The 19,302-nt window shown below is 39.5% G+C and overlaps 1 protein-coding gene across 4 annotated transcripts in view; it reads right to left on the bottom strand.

The window, feature by feature from the left end:
- Positions 1-11,185, bottom strand: part of SLC30A9 (solute carrier family 30 member 9) — a 42,525-nt gene extending 31,340 nt beyond the window's left edge. For 2 of the 4 annotated variants that reach the window (XM_030491377.1, XM_030491380.1), the window contains exons 1-4: positions 10,848-11,185; positions 8,823-8,999; positions 5,439-5,501; positions 1,264-1,363 (exon numbers count right to left, since the gene is read on the bottom strand). In XM_030491377.1, coding sequence (XP_030347237.1) covers positions 1,264-1,363; positions 5,439-5,501; positions 8,823-8,999; positions 10,848-10,944 — 437 coding nt within the window. In that variant the 5' untranslated portion in view covers positions 10,945-11,185. Of the gene's footprint in view, positions 1-1,263; positions 1,364-5,438; positions 5,502-8,822; positions 9,000-9,728; positions 10,132-10,847 lie in introns of those variants that run through there. The other 2 variants (XM_030491378.1, XM_030491379.1) reach the window with 2 other exon arrangements.
- Positions 11,186-19,302: the final 8,117 nt, after the last annotated feature.

Raw genomic sequence — 19,302 nt, 5'->3', positions numbered from 1 at the left:
TACGCAACATGAAGCAACCGATCTCTAGGATGCTATTGAAAACCAGAGTTTTCCTCCACACTCAAACATTCAAATCATGTCCTCACACCACGAAACACTATACATGAAAGAAAGTAATAAAACATTGGATACTACAACATCCAATGAATCTGCATGTAATTGATGCTGTGCACAAGTGCTAAACAAGGGGGTTCATGGCTTAACATCTTGAAATGGAAATCAGAAGTCACATGACATGAAAAGTTAAGAAATATAACCTCAAAACCTACACACCCAGCACAAGCTGCAAAAGGTTGGAGATAACAAAGCTACTTGAGGGAACAGATAAATGTGCCATGCTGAGATACATGTTAGAGCATCTACATTGAGAAGCATCAGGCTTTGTTTTTTTTTTGTTTTGGTTTTTTGGGTTTTTTTGGTTTTTTTTTTTTTAATACAACAGAACATTTCATTTTTAGCCCAACCAATTATCTAGTCCTTTTTCCATTTCCCCGTTGCCCCTTTCAGTCAATCCAGCAAAACTTGAGCTAGGTATTTCTCTACACAACAAGGTAGTTATGATAAAAATATGGCTGAGGACTAAGTATAATTTGACAGTGGATTCTCAGCAAAGACTAAGCCTGGTCACGTACACTATATGAAAAAACTGGGGAGCAACAGTGACAGCATAAAAAGTTATAAACAAAGCTGCTAAGCCTTTAGATTTAATATGGGACACACACACACAACATGCATGAAATCCAACAGACACCTCAACTACAGCAATACTTAGTAAGATCTGCTGGCAGGCATGGCACATAGTAAACGGCAGTAAATACGAATCAAGTAACAATAGTTAGATTACAATTAACCAGATTACATTTTATTCCAAGTAACAGAACTCACATAACATGAAGTTTTCACTTGTCTTTTACAAATGTTCACATCAAACCATCATGACCCCAAAATGCTGAAGAGTTGTTTGCCATTCCCCCCTTATAACTAGCTGCTCACCCCAAGACTCCCCCCGAGTAGATTTATGGTCATATAAGTACAAATAAATTCCTTTAAGCAGCAGCTACGGAAACATGCAAACTAAGTGCAAGTTCCTAATCCACTGTAACACTAAGTAAACAAGAACTAATTTCAGCCACTTATGATTACATAAACCACAAAAGCATTTAGAAAAAGTTGCTATACAAAATCACTCTATGACTATAATTATGTTTGAAGCACATATGAACAAATATTTACAATTTAAATCTCAATTCAAACCCATCATACCTGGATTTAAGACAAAACTCATTTATTGCTCTTACTCCAGTGATGAAGTTATTCTTTGTATATTTTGGTCCATACTCTCTTTTTTTAAGGACTGCTTTCACTTAAAAACAGAAAGAGATAAGCAAGTTAAGTCACTCACGGAGACTACGGCAGACACTTTAAAATTCAACCTAGTGTCGTATCACCGTACCTCTAAGTAGAGATCTGAAAACAATGCTTACCAGCGAGATCAAAAGCTTATAGCGAAGAGAAAGGAACGTTCTTCATTGTGGAAATGAGTACAGTAGAATGATCTACCTCCAAAAACGCTACATGCTAAATTGTATGTCAGAGCTCTGAAACATCCACTTAACTGCCACTGTCAGCTACTTCTCCAACTTTCATGTCAGAGATGGTGTTTGGCTACTAGGATAGCATTCAAATACGGCAATTTGGAAACCCTTGCTTTAGCAAATTAAATGGCCACACAGAGATCCAGTTGCTTTTTTTCAATACTTAACCGATTGCACCTTCTGCAGATAAGATTTTTGACCTTTGTGCAGCTTACAGAGAACTAAGACTATACATGTCGTTTTTCTCAACTATTATTTTCAAAATTAGCATACTTAACATTAGGCATTTATAGCAATTAAAAATATAAATTTATAATGCTTTGTATATCTAGAAGATGTACTCTTACCAGATTTTCATGCACAAGGAAAATTATTCAGAAAAAGTATAAATGGAATTTTAAATTTATGCAATTATTTCCTGCTTGTGTATACATACATAACTTCAACTTATTTTCAAATGTAAGTCACTATATGCTCATTTCTATTAAAAATGTTATATTTACTGGAAGAAGTGCCAATAATTGCTGAAGGCTATAACATTAAAGAGCACAACTGAAAACAAAAAGCTCTGCAGGTGAGAAGACTTATGAGCACATACAAATCTCCTGTGCATCACAGGATTGATAGGATTTCCAGAACTACTCCTTAAGTCACAGATACTTTCAGAAACAGACTACTTCCCAGAGTTCTACACTGTTTTATTTCTAAGTTTTGAAAGCTTGAAGGCAAAATACATTGCTTGACACTAAACAATGCACTAACACTACAGATATTAGTATTTATCATAATAATCTAATTTCTGTCAGCCAGTTTGACCTTAAACAATTTTTTTAGTACTTGAGCAATCGCATTCATCCCACAATGCTCCTGAGCAAAGGTGACAAATAAATAAAAAAAAAAAAAAAAAAAAAAAAAAAAAAGATTTCTCCAAAAAACAGTCCATCATTTACTAAGGTTAGAACAGGACAAATATTTTTAAACAAGAACACTTCCCATCTTTTCTCCACATATATCCAAGGCATATTAATCTTAGTGAAAAATAACTCCTGGATTTATCAAACACTTACTAATCCATCTTTCAGAAGCATAGATGAATTTCACTAAAAGAAAATACTATAACCAATTGTACATTGCAGAATATCTCAACAAACCTACGCCTAGCTCAAACAACTGTATAAAATAGGCAACAAATGTGGAGGGGGGGAAAAAGTCAATTTGATATTTCCAAGACAAAGCCAAATAAAAGATGATGTAAATAAAACACTTTAAACTGCGCAAATTTTTAAGATCAATGATTCTTTTAAAATGTTACTGTCTTAGTAATACTTGGATCAGTAAGTTTCTAAGTTGTAGCAGCATCTGAAGACTAGAATTCTGCTTTCTAGACGCTATCAAAATCTTTAAATTCTTGCTTGCCTATAATCTAGAGGCAAAACTCTCTTTCCACTGAAAGATACATCTATTTTTACAATTATTTCTCAGCCTCTCTAATTTCTCCTATCTACCTTGTATGCTCCCCCTGCAGGCATACACTAAGTGACAACAGACCCAAAGAAATTGACATAAAGGATGTAGACAAAAGCTTGCAGAAAATACACATCCAGAGATCCTGATCTCACCTTGTTACCAACAAGCATTATGATTTCATGTTTCTTTAAATTTGGGGAAAGACGGGAAAGCATTTTCATTTTCATACAGTTTACAGCCTGCTTCTCTGGAGTCACCTTCACTCCAGAGAAATTTTTTTTTTTGGACGGAGTTTAAAGAGAAATGGCAATTTCTCTTTTGATAAAGTTCTTCACATACACAGAAGGCTAGAAGCGATCAAAAGCACAGGAGTTTTTAAAAGCATAATTCTCACAATAACATAATAGAAACTATCAGAGTGAAGATGGAGTGAAATCATCTTGTGATAAATTAAGAACATGAAATCATAAAAGCAAGTTAAGCATTTATTTTACCTACTTCTGTTTTTAAATAATGTAACTAAAGACAAAAGCATGTATTTACTTGTATGGGGTTTACATGGCAAGGTTTTGGTAGCAGAGGTGCTACAGTGATGGTTTCTGTAGAAGCTGCTAGAAGCTTCCCCTATGTCAAACAGAGCCAACATCAGCCAGCTCTAAGACAGACCCACCACTGGCCAAGGCCGAGCCCATCAGCCACAGTGGTAGCATCTCTGGGATAATGTATTTAAGATGGGGAAGAAGTTACTGCTCAGGAGGAATTGCAGCCAAAGAAAAGAGTGAGAATGCATGAGAGGAACAGCTCTGCAGACATGAAGGTCAGTGAAGAAGGAGGGAAGGAGGCGCTCCAAGCACCGGATCAGAGACTCCCCTGCAGCCTGTGGAGGAGACCATGGTAAGTCAAGCTGTGCCCCTGCAGTCCATGGAGGTCCATGGTGGAACAGAAATCCACCTGCAGACCATGGAGGACCCCATGCCAGAGCAGGGGGATGCCTGAAGAAGGCTGTGACCCTGTGGGAATCCTGTGCTGGAGCAGGCTCCTGGCAGGACCTGTGGCCCCGTGGAGAGAGGAGCCCATGCCAGAGCAGGTTTGCTGGCAGGACTTGTGATCCTGCAGGGAACCCACGCTGGAGCAATCTGTTCCTGAAGGACTGCACCCCATGGAAGGGACCCACACTGAAGCAGTCTGTTCCTGAAGGACTGCACCCCATGAAAGGAACCCACACTGGAGCAGTCTGTTCCTGAAGGACTGCACCCCATGAAGGGGACCCACACTGGAGCAGTCTGTTCCTGAAGGACTGCACCCCATGAAGGGGACCCACACTGGAGCAGTCTGTTCCTGAAGGACTGCACCCCATGAAGGGGACCCACACTGGAGCAGTTTGTGAAGAACTGCATCCTGTGGGAAGGGCCCATGTTGGAGAAGTTCGTGGAAGACTGTCTGCCATGGGAGACATGTCTTCCCCTGTTCCCCACGCTGGAGCAGGAGAAGAGTGTGAGAAGTCCTCCTCTTGAGGAGGAAGGAGCAGCAGAGACAGCATGTGATGAACTGACCACAGCCACTATTCTCTGGCAAGGGGAGGAGGTAGAAAAAAATCGGGGTGTAAATTTAAGTCCAGGAAGAAGGGAGGGTGGGGGGAAGGTGTTTTAAGATTTAGGTTTTTGTTTTTCATTACCCTATTGATTTGATTGGTAATAAATAAAACTAATTTTCCTCAAATCGAATCTGTTTTGCCTATGACAGTAATTGCTGTCCTGATCTTAACCCACAAGCCTTTCATTAGATTTTCTCTCCTGTGTTTAGTTGAGGAGGGGGAGTGATAGAGCAGCTTTGGTGGGCACCAGGCATCCAGCCAGGTCAACCCACTACATTACTACAGACACAAATGGGAGTATTACAGGACTCAGATTAGGCAGTTCATGTGATCAAAATATATTTAGAAGCAACACTGATTAGATTAACTTAGCAATAAGAAGGAACAGAGGAAGACTTAGAAGGAACAGGGGAAGATCAAATATTCAGCTTAGCCACATTAGGTCTGAGACGGTGAATGGACATGCCTAAAAACATGAAAGGAGGACTGTGATAACAGGTAAGAAAACAAATTAGTCTTTTCCTGACAAACTCATCAGCTCAAATAAAACTATTAATAACTGCACAGAAGGGCAAGTAAACAGAAGGAATACTTCTACATTTGATTTTTCATGAGTCATTTTCAAACAACCGGGTACCAAACAAAGCTGACATACAAGTGTGTTTTAAAATGTTATTCACATAAAGTTGTTACACAGTTGAAGAGGAACCATGGTTTCCTTACACTCTTTTTAACTATTCACACACAGTAGTAAAGTTTCAATATAAAAAGTACTTCTTCACCTTTTACTTGGATTGGCTCTTTAAGGACAGACGGCTTTTGGCCTGCATTGGTTGCATCTTGTCCTGTAAAATAAAAATAAACCTCGCTGTAATTACAGAAGCACCTACTTTTTAGTAAAGAGTTTAGTTGACGTAACAAAATAGGAATATCTCTTCATAGTGCTTTCCACCCTGATAACTAAAAAACATTTTTGCTACATTTCCAACATTTAAAACTCTCAAAATAAAAAGACAGCAACACTAAAAAAAATAAATAACAAAATAAGGCATTTAATATAGCATTGATCAATAAACTCCTAGCAGCTTGTAGAAGAGAACCAACTTGCAACATATTCCAGAAAGTATCCTGAATTTTTGAAAAACATTTTAATAGTATACTTTTAGTTTGGGACAAGTTTCATGCAGAGTTTTAGACTAGTAAATATAATGAAATCTATATAGTTTATGGCTGCTGATCACCAGAGTCTCAAAAAGCTTTCAAGATGTAATTCAGTTTTAAGGGACTGGAGCTTTTCCCCTTCCAAAATGCTAGCTCCTTAAAATACAGAATTTTTAAATTAAAGTCCACAACTCCTGGGTCACAAGCTGGAGCTAGAATGAAAACAAAGTATTCCAGCTGGTTTTGAAATTTGAGGACATTATTCCATAAAAAGCCAATGAAATATAATTTACAGTAAAGTGAAACTTAATATTTGGAAAATAATAAATTCCATTCATTTCAGTGAGATTTCCACTTAGAAACCAGAAGTTCTACTTGACAATTCAAACAAACACTGCATCCTTGTCTTGTACATCTTCACACAGCTTTCAGAACAAAAACCTCATGATTCTAACACATCAAACCAACATACCCACTCTTTCGTGCCCTAACACTGCAGGTTTGCTACACATCCACAGTCATTAATGAAATTAAAACATTACTGAAAGTGATATACTCCCAAAAAAAATATTTTCAAGCAGGTTTGTGTTAATTAATGAGATGATTCTAGCTTAACATGCTACCCAAATTACTCAAAGGTCAGATATTCTTGAAACTTGGACTACATAACTATCTTTCCATTAGGCAATTAGTTATCGCCCTAACAGCAACTGGGGACTAAGGCTAATGATAATCCAAGCACACTTCCTTTGAAAAATAACACAAATTCATTAAACTGATCTTACTACACAACAAATAAGGCTGGACCATACATAACTAGCATTCCTAATACAATCACCCCATCAGTTTCACTTGAAAACAAAAGCAAAAAACCCTTTGCTCTTCCTTTCTTTTCTTACTTCATTTAAAAAACCAGGCAGCCGATCTACCAGTATTCATGATAAAACACTTCAGCTGAGATTGCTTAGCAAAAACTGAGTAGTAGCTTCTTTTCTAAAATTGTGTGCAACCATTTATGTCCCTAAAAGAAATATCACCACCACTATTTAACAGAAGATTGGGTTATAAGATTTCACTTCAATTCGCAATTACTGTTTTTCAGACAAGCAGAGGTTGATAGAACTTTCAAGATGGATAAAATAATATTTTAAATATCACATTAACAGGAAAAGCATTTCCCAAGTTTGCTGATAAAGGAATGGAGGTCCAAAAGAGATCCATTATTTACTAAATGCTTAAGTTACCAGAAAAGTATGGCAATGTTTACAAACAGTATACTACCTTTTCAGAATTTTATCAAAGTATCACGGGTTTTTAAAATAAACAGTACTAATATGTCTGTAATGCCTAAGAACATTCTATCCTCTAGACTCCAGAAAACACCTCCTATATGAAGCGTGCATATAACAATATGCATTCCAGAATAAACTTCAGAGTGATTGTTTGTCTGTGCACAGTATCTCTAGGCTGCAGTTTCATATACACGTGCATATGTCAGCGCCCATTCTCAGCAAAAAGCAAGCCTCACGGTGCCCATGTGGCACAGTTACACTCGAGGCTTACTACAGCTCAGGGCTGTGCTGCCGCTAAAGGGCTGCACCTTCCCAGCCATTTTAGAGACAGTGAACAGGATCAGGTTACTGATCCTACCTGTACCCTAGCTCTGCAAAACAAGAAAGCAATTAATTTTTAACAAAACAGGCCTAAATGTCATTAATGCCAGCACAAAAGAGGGACTAATCAGGGTGGAAGACGGTGGGAACATCCCTTCTGATGACAGCCAACAATATGAAAGCAATAGTGCTAGGCTATTTTCACGTCTGATTTTTAACATCAGTAACTGCACATTAAGAACCCAGAAAATACCAACAACTACAACTGGCTCTACAATCTTTCACTATATTCAGGCAGACATTCTTCTGCAAGAATCTCACCCTCTAGCAACCACCTTCAGCTGAAGATTTTCCAAAAACATAAACGGTCTTTACTGTTATCCAATTCTAAAATCCAATCACAGACTTAAGAAACAGTATCAAATTGTTACACTCAGAACAATATTTAAGATTTACTTCTGTACTTCCAAACATCAGAAAAGTAATACTTTCAGCTGGCTATAGTTGCTAGTTTTTAAAGACTGCTGCAAGCCTCAGGAATTTACAAGTTACTAAAGAAAGAATGAATACCTACTAGGCTGACAATAAATAAAGGAAATACCCCTTAATAGACCACTTAGCTTTAGATAAAAGCACAAAGAAAGAGAGTTTTCTTTTTAAAAAGTATTTGTATCTCTTTGGGAGATAGCAGTCTCCCAAACATGTGCAGTCTCACACTTAATAAGCAGCAAAAATAGAGGAAGCTATGATGGAGCAAGGACAGGACAGATCTGAATTTCACAAGCACCTAACTAGCACAAGATTGAGAATCAAACTGAACAGCAAGGAGGGTCAGGTTATGTCCATTGTATCAAGTTTAAACACAAATGCTACAGTTCTGACAACCATCAGATTAGAAAGCTCTAGTACATGAAACAGCTCAACCTTCTTTACAAGTCATCTATAGCCTGACCTGGAGAAGTCATAGTGCTTGGTATTCTCACTCATTCAATCTTTGTCACTAGTCAATTTCACACAACAAACCTGAAATACTACAAAAAGAATTCAAGTAAGCAAGCAAAGTGGGAAAAGATGAGCAATACATCCCATTTCTTATCTCTTAAATTACTTAATCCCTTGACATCTACATTTTATCATCACCACTTTAAATGATTACTCTAAACTTAAATCCTTTAAATACCAGAATGACAAAGAAATAAATTTCAGCATTCCTCCCTGCTTATGCATTTGAAATTTATATACAGGTGTCCACAAGCAACAAATACTAAGAATTCTGCAACCCTAACATCACACAATTGGGGGATGGAGGGGGTGGAAATGTTAAATACCTAAAGTTTTTACATTCATATAAATACTCTTTAGCTTATAAATACTGTTTTAGCTTAGTACTACCTGTTCCAGCCTTATGCAGGGTTTCTTCATGGGTTGACCCTTTTGTGTCTTCTGATCCAAGATCTTTTTTTTGACCATTAGAGGTATAAACTCTCACTTGACTCATCAACTGCACAGGCAGACGATGGCATGGTAGAAGACAAGACAGATTCCCACTTTTCACTGAAGCTTGCCATCCTAACAGGAGGAGGAACGAAAGATATTTCAGGCAGCCATTTTGTAAGGAAAAAGAAGGGAAGGTGGTACAGCTACACCAGCCTAAGTTATAGGAATTTAGCTTTTAAAATCTATGCTTTTTTTACCTATGTTTAGGAATTACAAAACAGGAGCAGACAGCATGCTTTCACTGCCTCCCTTCAAGCACCCACTTTTAAACTTCATTCTAGCATTATGGTTTTTTCCCCATACAAGCTGGTATGTGCTTTTTCCCAAGTGCTCTAGATGATCTTAAGGGGCCTAAAAGACACCAAAAAAAAAAAAAACAAAAACCAAAGCTGTTTGGTAAGACTAGCTGATACATTAAGCCCTGCCCTAGTTCTACTGCCTCAAGTTTTTTAAAAAACAAATATTGATAAAAGAACAAATACAGAGCACTTCAGAACCATTAGCCAGTGTTGCCATTTCATTTCACCCTGTGCACACTCTGTACAAACCGCAGCTGACCAAGTAAGGAAAACTGAACTGTGTGCATTACACATTAAGAGCAACTTGCTACACAAATTACGTAGGAAAGCACACAGCATTGTATAAAACATTTATGCAGAAGAATTTAAAATTTTCCAACAGTTGCAACAGACAAATTACAAGATAAACATGCAAAATCCCTACTGAGAAATCACCCTGGGTGGGCAATCTTTGATTTCAAAAGACCAGCCAGAAGTAGAGTTGTACACAGTACAGGCCAACCTGTATTAGCAACCGGTTTCTTTTAGGCAGCACAAATACTTCTGCTGAGAGGGTAAATGACTCCTCCAACAAGAAACGCAACAGGCAAATTGGCTGCTTTAGGAAGCACTCATTGAAAGAATAAAGAAAAGAAAATAAAAGTCAGCAGTGCTGGTAACTCAAGTCATGCAAAGTATCACTAATCATATATGAACAATGCACCTCTCACAGGACGGTAATATTTTATAAATATTTTATAAAACTGTTTATTCCATGAAAGCCTCAACAGTTTTCCTTTCATTTTAGTCCTCTATGGTACCGAAGCATCTGCACGTGTGCATAGACCAATTTGAACCTTATAGAAAAACAATTTCACTAAAAAAAGGCAGATAAGCTGTTATTGAGTATTAGTTGTTGCTGATGTGACAAAAGCCCAGAAGAATCAAGACAGCTGGCATGAGATGAGCAGTGTTGTTTCCTAAGCTTTGGTGACACTAGACCAGTTGAAAACGGGAAACTTCAATCAGCATGTTTAGAGGATGGTCTTCCTACTAACCCATACACACACGAGAAATCATTAAAGGGTATTGCTGCAATTTAACCACAGGTGATTACATGAAGAGGGACAAAACAGGTCAGAATTTAAACTCCAGGGGACCTACGGCCTAAAGAAAACGCCTGGGCTCATTCCTCAGACCAACACAAACCCTGTAAGACCGCACTTCATTTTACACAATAATCAAAAACTTCAGCCTCAACTCGGGCACGACGTATCGGTTTTACTCCAGACAGGGGTCGATAGTGCAGCAGGCCTACAGCGGCCGTGAGAACACCCGCGATAAGGTGTTACGCTCGCCAGGACACGCCTCGCCTCGATACCCATCGGGCGGGTTGCGCTCCCTACGGCTCCCGGCCTGGAGATGCCCGTAGGAATCCCCGGCCCTGCCGGCGCCCGAAACCAGCTGCCACCAGCCGCGCCTGCGCCCGGGCACTCGCTGTTCCCCGCGCCAGCAACCAGCTTGATCACAGCTCCCTACGAGACTCTACCGGAGAAGGCGGGGGTCCGCCGGCCCTGCCCTCCCCGCGGGTTCCCGGCAGTCCGCCGGCGCAGTGCAGCGCGCCGGGCCCTCAGGGACTCACCGTGGCAGGCGCGGGGGAGCGGCGCCGCCCGGCAGCGCAGGTACAGGCGGTAGAGGCCGCGGCAGCCCCGCCGCTGGGCGGCCAGGGCCGGCATCATGGCGGAGGCCGCGCGCGGAGCCCGACCGCTCGCCGCCGCCGTACGCCAGCGGCCGGCGAGCGGGCGGCGATTCGCATCGGAGAAGAGCGGCGCGGCGGCGGAGGGCCCCGAGCGGCAGCCGTAGCCGGGAAGCCGGCGGTGGGCGGCGCTGGGGCACCCGGATGTGCGGAGGGACCGCGGGCCGCCGGGCGGGCACGACGGCCAGTGGCCGCCGCTGACTCACCCGCCCGTCCCGCTGCGCATGCGCGGAGCAGCTGCTGCGCTTCAGTTCACCTCACCTCACGTCACCTCAGTGTCGCTTCCGCGGTGGTGCGGGACGGGACTGCACCGCACTGGGCTGGTGGTTAAAATCGGCTCGGCCCTAACTCAGCCCCAGCGGGGCGGCATCGGAAGTGCGCGTCGGGAGCCGCTCAGGTATTGCTCGTAACGAGCAAATAATGTGTGTGTGCTAAGTCTGTTAGCACAGGTAACAACGCCAAGACTCGTATGCTGAATCTGTTTGCAAGATTTTTGTGTGAAAACGTGCTTCCCGGGTCGGTGCTGATAAAACGGGGTGCCCTGGGTTTCTCTCCCTTTGTTATTTCCCTTATTGGTGGTAGCAGTGGTAGTTTTATATTATACGTTAATTACTGGACTGTTCTTATCTCAACCCGTGGGAGTTACGTTCTTTCCATTCTCCTCCCCATCCCTCCGGGAGCGGGGAGGGGAAAGGGAGGGAGGGAGCGAGCGAGCGGCTGCGTGGTTCCGAGGTACCGGCTGGGCTTAAACCACGACACAGGATCTAACACAGAAAACTTCTTTCTTCAGAGAGAGGGAGCAGGGAGCGCCCTGCTCATGATCCTGCAGTCAGAGGGTTGTGATCTCTTCTTGTACTCATCCTTTCTCACCCACAGTCTGGCTCAGGACCATGCATGTAATTAGTCCCACTGGCAGCAGATTACAGACCTTTGTTATAAAAAAGTTTTTCAAGAATAGCTTTGATATCAGTTTACATGACTGACAAAATGTCTCTGGCTTCCTTGTCTTCATCTACACACTGGAAGGAACATGGGAGCTCACCAGAAGTTAGCTTGGCAGGGAATGTGGATAATTAATGCACCCGATGATCCACAAAGCATTTGATCATCAAGGAGAATTATTACAGTAACTGTCTTTAACATACCCAATTAGATTTTGAACAAGGTTTGCTGGCACGTAACTTCTTTACCAGCCAGCTAGTGATTAGCATCGCCAGTACGAGTTTTCCTAGAAGCCTGGTGGAGGCAGATTGCAGTAAAATACTTGCATAAAATAATTAACACCCATCTTCCCAGTAGTGCAATTGCAGCCATATCAGGTGAATTGGGAGTATTGCAGCAGATGCTGTGTCATTAGTACCAGATGTACAGCAATGGAGTTAAACACTAAATTCACTGCAAGTTGTAAAGTGGCAAAGGTGAGGTCAATTCACCAGTTTTAGTTGGGGGTCTAGTATTCAGCTGAGGCATGTTTTGCAGTTATTTTGGCAAGAGCCTAACAATAAAAAAAGAAGAAACATGAAGATAATGGAGTTGCCTTTATTTTTCCTACATAAAGTGGTTTGAAAGAATATATAAATTCTTGAAACATTTGTAATTCCTGAGGAGTCTCTGCTATATGCTAGAAGAGATGCTAACTGTTGCATTACTTCTAAAAATATTTAGGTTTATAATTTCCTATCCAAAACCAAATGGAATTACTAAGCTATTTCATATTCTTTTATCCAGCTGAGTAACTGAATTTGCCTTGTCTGGTTGTGTTGTTGTACATCTGAAACAGGAAGGAAAGCTGGAATAACATAAACAGATTTAGTAGATACTACCATTGTGGCGGTCAACGAGGATCTACATGATCAAGAGCTCTGCATAAACCTTTCTGTTGATAAACACAAACTTGGGAAAGAAGACAAAGAAACATGCAAAAGAGCATCAGTTACAACCTATTCAGTGTGGGAAAGCCAGGTACATGAAGCAATTGATAATGAATTACCACACCTCATGGCATGTAGCTGCAGCATCTGAAGACAAAATTCTCAAAACCTTATTTATGGAGCATCACAACCATTAGTTATCAATCACTAGCAATGAATGGAGAAATGCCCTAAATGAAAGGAAGCTGTTTATGTATTTCGGCACATCCAAACTATATTAAGCAACTTTTTGCCTGTGGCAAAGACTGCTGTATATAGGCATAGTGAATAGGGGAGATCATGTTGCTCATTGAGTGCCAACATTTTCATTTGATATAGTTGGGATTTGCATCCTAAGGTTTAATTGTGAATAATGCTTATTTAATAGCTATTTTAAGGCCATATTTCACAAAAATCAAGCCAGTTTAAAGAAAAAAGTACAAAAAAAAAATATTCACAATGAAGTTGCTGAACTCTGAGCCGATTAAAAAGAATATATATATATTTATATACGCCATGCTTGTACTTCTGTGCTATCTGAACCTCTGGCTAGGGGACAGCGGTTGCTCGTATACCTATCATGTGAAAATCTGGATCTATTGCTCACAAGAGGGAGGCTGTCTACCATATCAGAGTCATTTCCTCAGGCAGCCTTTTGCAAAAACTCGAGAACCTTAAACCAAGACAAAAGCATATTACTTTGCTAGTAAAAACTTAGAAGGTTCAGTTGCTTTACCAGGTCTTCACGAAAAACAGGGACTGTGTGGGTACAACCCTTTAAGATTTAGAACCTGCTTTACAGAGACACTTGAAAAGTTTGCTTAGAACTGCTTACAGATCAAGACAGACAGGCAGCTGGATTGAAACATAGACCTTCGGAAACTTCATTCCTCATTCCTGTTTATTTAAAAGAAACAAGTAATTGACTGGATTACTTGAGCTACAACAGTATATCATGATGAAATTCTTTAATGTTACTGCCTTGCAAGACATCTGTGATATGTAAGGGCTAAGATACAGGAAAGGATTTTAGTGTTCCTTTTACAAAAAAATGATGTGCTATAAAGCTAATTTGAATATTTTGTAATCTGAAATTCATTAAAGATTTCAAATTCATACAGCAGAGACTTGCAGTGTCCCCAGATCAGCAGCAAGAGCTGAGGTAATGACTTAATATAGTTTAAATTATGCTTTGAGAATCCCATAACATCCAGCCTTATGTCTTTCATGCAGCATAGCAAGGTTTTTAAAAGGGAAAGACTGTTCTGATTTTGTACCTTTTATGATCCTACAGATATATTGTTTGAACGGATAGTTAAAAAAAAAAAAATATGAATACACGTGAAGTGTCCAGTGATCCCAAACAGCCTTTAAGCTTTTCAGGTAAAATATTTAAACAGAAAAAAAGAAAATATTTTGTGGCAAGCAGGTACGTGAGGGGAATGACTCTTCTGAAGCACAAAATGTTGAATCCTCAGAAGTCCACGTAACACCACTGAGTCACATAGGTCTGTAAAGTTCTTTCCTGGTCACTGGGTCAGAGATCAACATAAACTAGAAGCAAATACCGTTCATTTCTGGCGTTCGGATAAGTTTTTTCAATTATTAACATGTAGTTCATTCACCCGAACACCAGCGGAGTCATCTCCAGTTTCTGGAACTGTGTGCAGCAGTGCTTTTGACCCCAGCAGCAGCCCGGCAGCTAATAACCTGCTGGTGCAGCAGCTCACAGTTCTCTCGCGGCACAGACTGGCAACCACATCCTTTTCCCTGGGAACCTGGTGACTCACACCCGATCTTCTGGGAGGCAAAGCCGACATCAGTACTGCAGAATCAGTTGAAGTGGGAGTACAATAAAGCAGAGGGAAGAGGGAATTCCAGAAGAGAGAAAGGGTTTCACAAGAGCAGACAACAGCAGGAGACAGGACAAGTAAAGAAGGGAAAGGCTGTGAGGACAGAAGAAAGATAGGATAAAGTATCACCACAAAAATCAGTGGGAGTTATACTGGGGCATATGCAGCTACAGTCAAATTAGGGAAAAGGGATAGATTGATACAATGTATATCGGAAATGAGCACTTCATGGTTATGCAGGAAAAAGATTAAAATATTACTGTCCTGGACCAATAATCCCACACCCACATGTGTAGGAAAGACTGCAATTGTAAAGCAGCAACATCCTGAGCAAAAAGGAATCAGGATTCTGCTAACACTACAAGGATTTGACAGTATATGTTTTAAGATCTTTATTATGGGATGCTCTTGCAGATCATAGGGTTTTTTAGCTTCCCAACAATCACAACAAACATTTGGGCTTGTGAGTAGTTACTTCTTTAAAGAAACCTTAACTATAAATCTGGTTTTCTTTTATCTTCTTTCTAATGCATAAGGCAGATAGGTACTTGTGAAGCCAAAGTACAATAAACCATGAAAACACATTAATCTCCTGAAAAACACTCTCCTATAGCCAATAGACACATGAGGAGCAGATTAAATTACTAAAATGGTTTGCTTCATAGTTGCAAACCAGCCGCTAGAGGTCAGTGGTTTGGAATAAAATTAGCACATGTAAGAAAAATTCCATTTCAAATGACCAAATCATATTGTCAAATATAATTTCTAGCCTTTGAGTAAAGAAAAAGAACTCTTAAGGTTAGCAGCACTTTTCTTCTTCCTGAAGCAGAAATCTAGCTTGAAATCCTTAAAAACAATACTAGGTACATAATACATTGAAACAACTGTTCTTACTCTCTTAACTAATATGCAGGCATGCATCAGCACACAGGACCAGAGGAAGCTTCCTGCATCATCCGGTCTCCTGCTACTCCACCTGTCCTACAATCTTTTACACAAACAAAGCAAGGACCAGCTTAAAAGCAGCTTGATTTTTAAGAATGTGAAATAAGCTTGACTTGCACTTTTGAAGTGTATAAAGGCAGGATGTTAGAAGCACCTCTGCAGTACAATAATCTTTTTTAAAAACTATTTCCCTTACAAATGTGTAACACTCTGCAAAGAGAAAAGGCTGGCAGAGGGCAGGAAGAGGCTTTTTTAATTGTAATGAACAAAGTGTATTAACATATCCAAATGGCAAAAACTCCTCAAAATATAACCTGTTCTTAGTCATTTATCTGCTGTTGTAAGTATACATACACACCATCGATTCACAGCACATATGCATTGATGCAACCAAACGTCTTGCTTACCTCTGCCCCAGAGTGATAAAGAATTTGCAAGAATTAAAAATGTGAGTAGAACCACTGGATGCTCAACAAACACATGCTGATGAGAATTCAGAAAATCAACTTCAGATTTCCATCTGCTATGACAAAAAAAACTTACTAATAAAGGGCTTTGATGTAAACTTTATATTGCTGAAAGGATTCACAATGTTTTTTGTTGTGCTTTAGTCAGAACCTAACTGAAGTTACTATAGCAGGAAGTATGTTGAAAGGGATTGTAACATGCAAACATGTCATCTCAAAACAGTTTGGTCAGATTTTCTAGATTTAAAAAATTAAATCAAAAAATGTTAAAACGATCATGTTCTATGTGTCTTTGCTCACGGAAGCAAACACACATCAGGACAAAACCCCATATAGCAGCACATACGGCATCTTCTCCTAGATTTCCAATATAAAACTACAACATGGAAAGAGAACATGGAAAGAGCAACATGGAAAGAGAAATGCTTAAAAAATAATAATAATAAAAATAAAAAGCAAAAAAGCCTATTAGCAATATAGACCATAGTGTTTATTTTTCTAATTTTCCACAACAGGAGGTTCAAACGCAATAGACAAGAACACATAATTCCATTGCAGCAGTTTTCCATTTTAAGTAAACCAAGATCAGCCTGTCAGCTCTTGTACAGTGTGGCAGCATCTGAATACACTATTCCAATAGTATTTTAATAGATGCTAAATTAGAAATAATTTACAGCTGGAAAACTATCCAGAGGATGCTGATGGTATAAAACCATGAATGGAAAACTGGGGTTTGTGAAAGTAACAGAGCACCCAGTCGGATTTTCAGACCTCTTTTCATCACAGAGCTGACCTCTTCTGCATTCTTTATTTTTGCCCTCATTCTTCTTCCTTCTCCATTACATTTCTACCTTTGTGAAAACTGTAGTTGACATTGTTATAACCCTTGCAGAAAATCTAGACCTGCACCTTTACAATTTCTGATTTCCAGGTTAATTTTTCCTGTGAAATGTCTTAACCAGCTGATGCACCATCTTCATCCAACAAATTCTTGCTCTTCACATTGGCAGAGGTGCACAAGTGAACATTTGTAAGAACACACACAGCAAGTGAGAATACTATGATCTGCACTTGATCTCAGTTTCCTCACCCCAGGCAGTAGTCTGGACTGCTGCAACACTTCATTTCTCTCATAAGCAAGGTATCATGGTCAGGCACATAGAAACAAGGATAAAGGGAGATGAACTCAAGTTAACTTAAGAACAAAGTCTGTTACAGTTCCTCAGAATACAATCCATGCTACTGCTTCTATAAAGCCACAGCTGTATGGTGGAGCCAGCTGTGTAGAATAATGCCCATCCGGTTGGCACTGGGGTTGAACAGAAGTCAGCCATTTAACATGCTGTCACAAATGAGCTAAGCCTAGCCCACAAGAGGGTAACATAGTGTCACATTACTAACAACACTGCTTCACAATTTTGCTTACTAGTTGCAAACCTAATCATTATTACACTGATAGAAATTCCAAATGATCAAGCACTAGCTATGACACATTTTCAGTTCAGCAGTGCCGCTTACTTATGTAGTGGGATGTAATCATAGTCACAAACTAACCTATTTTAAACTTAAAGGGACAGGACTCCTGCCAAAACGCAGGTGTACAGTCAACTTTCCTCTATTAACACCTGCACTGGAAATATGTCAGTAAACTGAGCATGTAGGTAACTTTTTTCAAAGGACTTGGTGTTAACCAAGCAGAATAGCTCCAGTAATTTAAAGACAGCTTTTTGTTTGTTTGTTTGATATACAGCTTAATGTTCCCATTTCTCAAAAAACAAACAAAAAAAAAACCAACAACAAAAAAAAGAGAAGCCACAGCATCTTACTGCACCCTGCACTATTCTAAACACACAAAACAAACCAAAACAGCCACAAAACACACCTAGAACATTTAGCATGGAAAGCTGTTGGTCAGTAACTCAAAGATTTGAACTTAAACAAGTGCTGTTTTGCAACATAACACTGGTAATATTTTAAATCCAGAAAAAACTATGCAATTCGATTTCAAGAACATCAACAAAACCATAGTTGTATCAATACAGAAAGCAATTTAATTTGTTTCAAAATAAATATTTGACATACAAAGCACATACAGTGAAAAAGGGTCACAATAAATTACAAATGGAGATACTTGCTCATTCACTGAGAAAAGCCCTTGATATTTCCAATTTCATAGCATCAAATTTATCATTCTTGCTGATTTAAGCACAGCACTAAACAAATATGGATCCCAGTGCTTTCTTTCACAGGTACTGGTATGGATAATTTACTGCAGTGATCCAATTTGAAAATCAGTAGGGACCACTAAATCGCTGCATAAAAGAAAGAGCGAATGAGGTGCTTTTTCCTTAGTGTCAGCAGCCTGTGATTATTATGTTTATTAGATTTTCCTGAAAGGGCTTCACATTTTCTCAAATATGTAGGAGAACTATATTTCCCCTCTGAGCCCTTACATTAGCATTTTGTGCCTCAGTCCTTGAATACAAGTAAAAGATGAATTTTTCAATTCATTTTAGAAGTTTGTACCATCTGGATGGCACAGAACCAAGCAATGAAACTTCCTTACCTGCACAGTATCTGCTATTATCCCAGAGCTAGCTTCTGCAGAAAAAGTTAATAAGTAATGCTGACATTTTATGAAAAAGGTATTTTTGAATCCACATTTAAATTAGATATTATCCATATTGATAATTAATTTTTTAAATAATGGATTGCTTAAGGTTTTATCCTTAGAAGGCAATATAAACCAGCAAGGCCCGACTCTTCCTGTGACTTTAACTAAAATATAGCACAATAGAAGTCACAGTACAAAGATACACTAACCAATTTCAGTATTATAGTTTAACCACAAATACTTGCACTGCAGCAGTTAAAAGTTATAGACAATTACCACAGATCAGAATACCCTACTAACATCTAGCACATAAATGTTTGCAATCTTGCTCTGTGGTGTTATTTCTCCTCAGCAGGAAGATGACGACACCAGGGGCCATAACTAGCTCTTGCACATGGGAATCAAATTTTGACATGGCTTTAAAAGAACATGCTGTTCTAGCTTAATGGTCTTTGCTACCATTAATCTTAGCAGTGAAAGGTACAGTACTTTATGAAACTATTTAAGGAGCAGTTAGTATCATTTTTGGAAACAGAACCAGGAAGTCCTATG

Source organism: Strigops habroptila, chromosome 7 (assembly GCF_004027225.2).
Source record: "Strigops habroptila isolate Jane chromosome 7, bStrHab1.2.pri, whole genome shotgun sequence".
Lineage (NCBI taxonomy): Eukaryota > Metazoa > Chordata > Aves > Psittaciformes > Psittacidae > Strigops > Strigops habroptila.
This window is presented reverse-complemented; position numbering and strand designations above follow the sequence as displayed.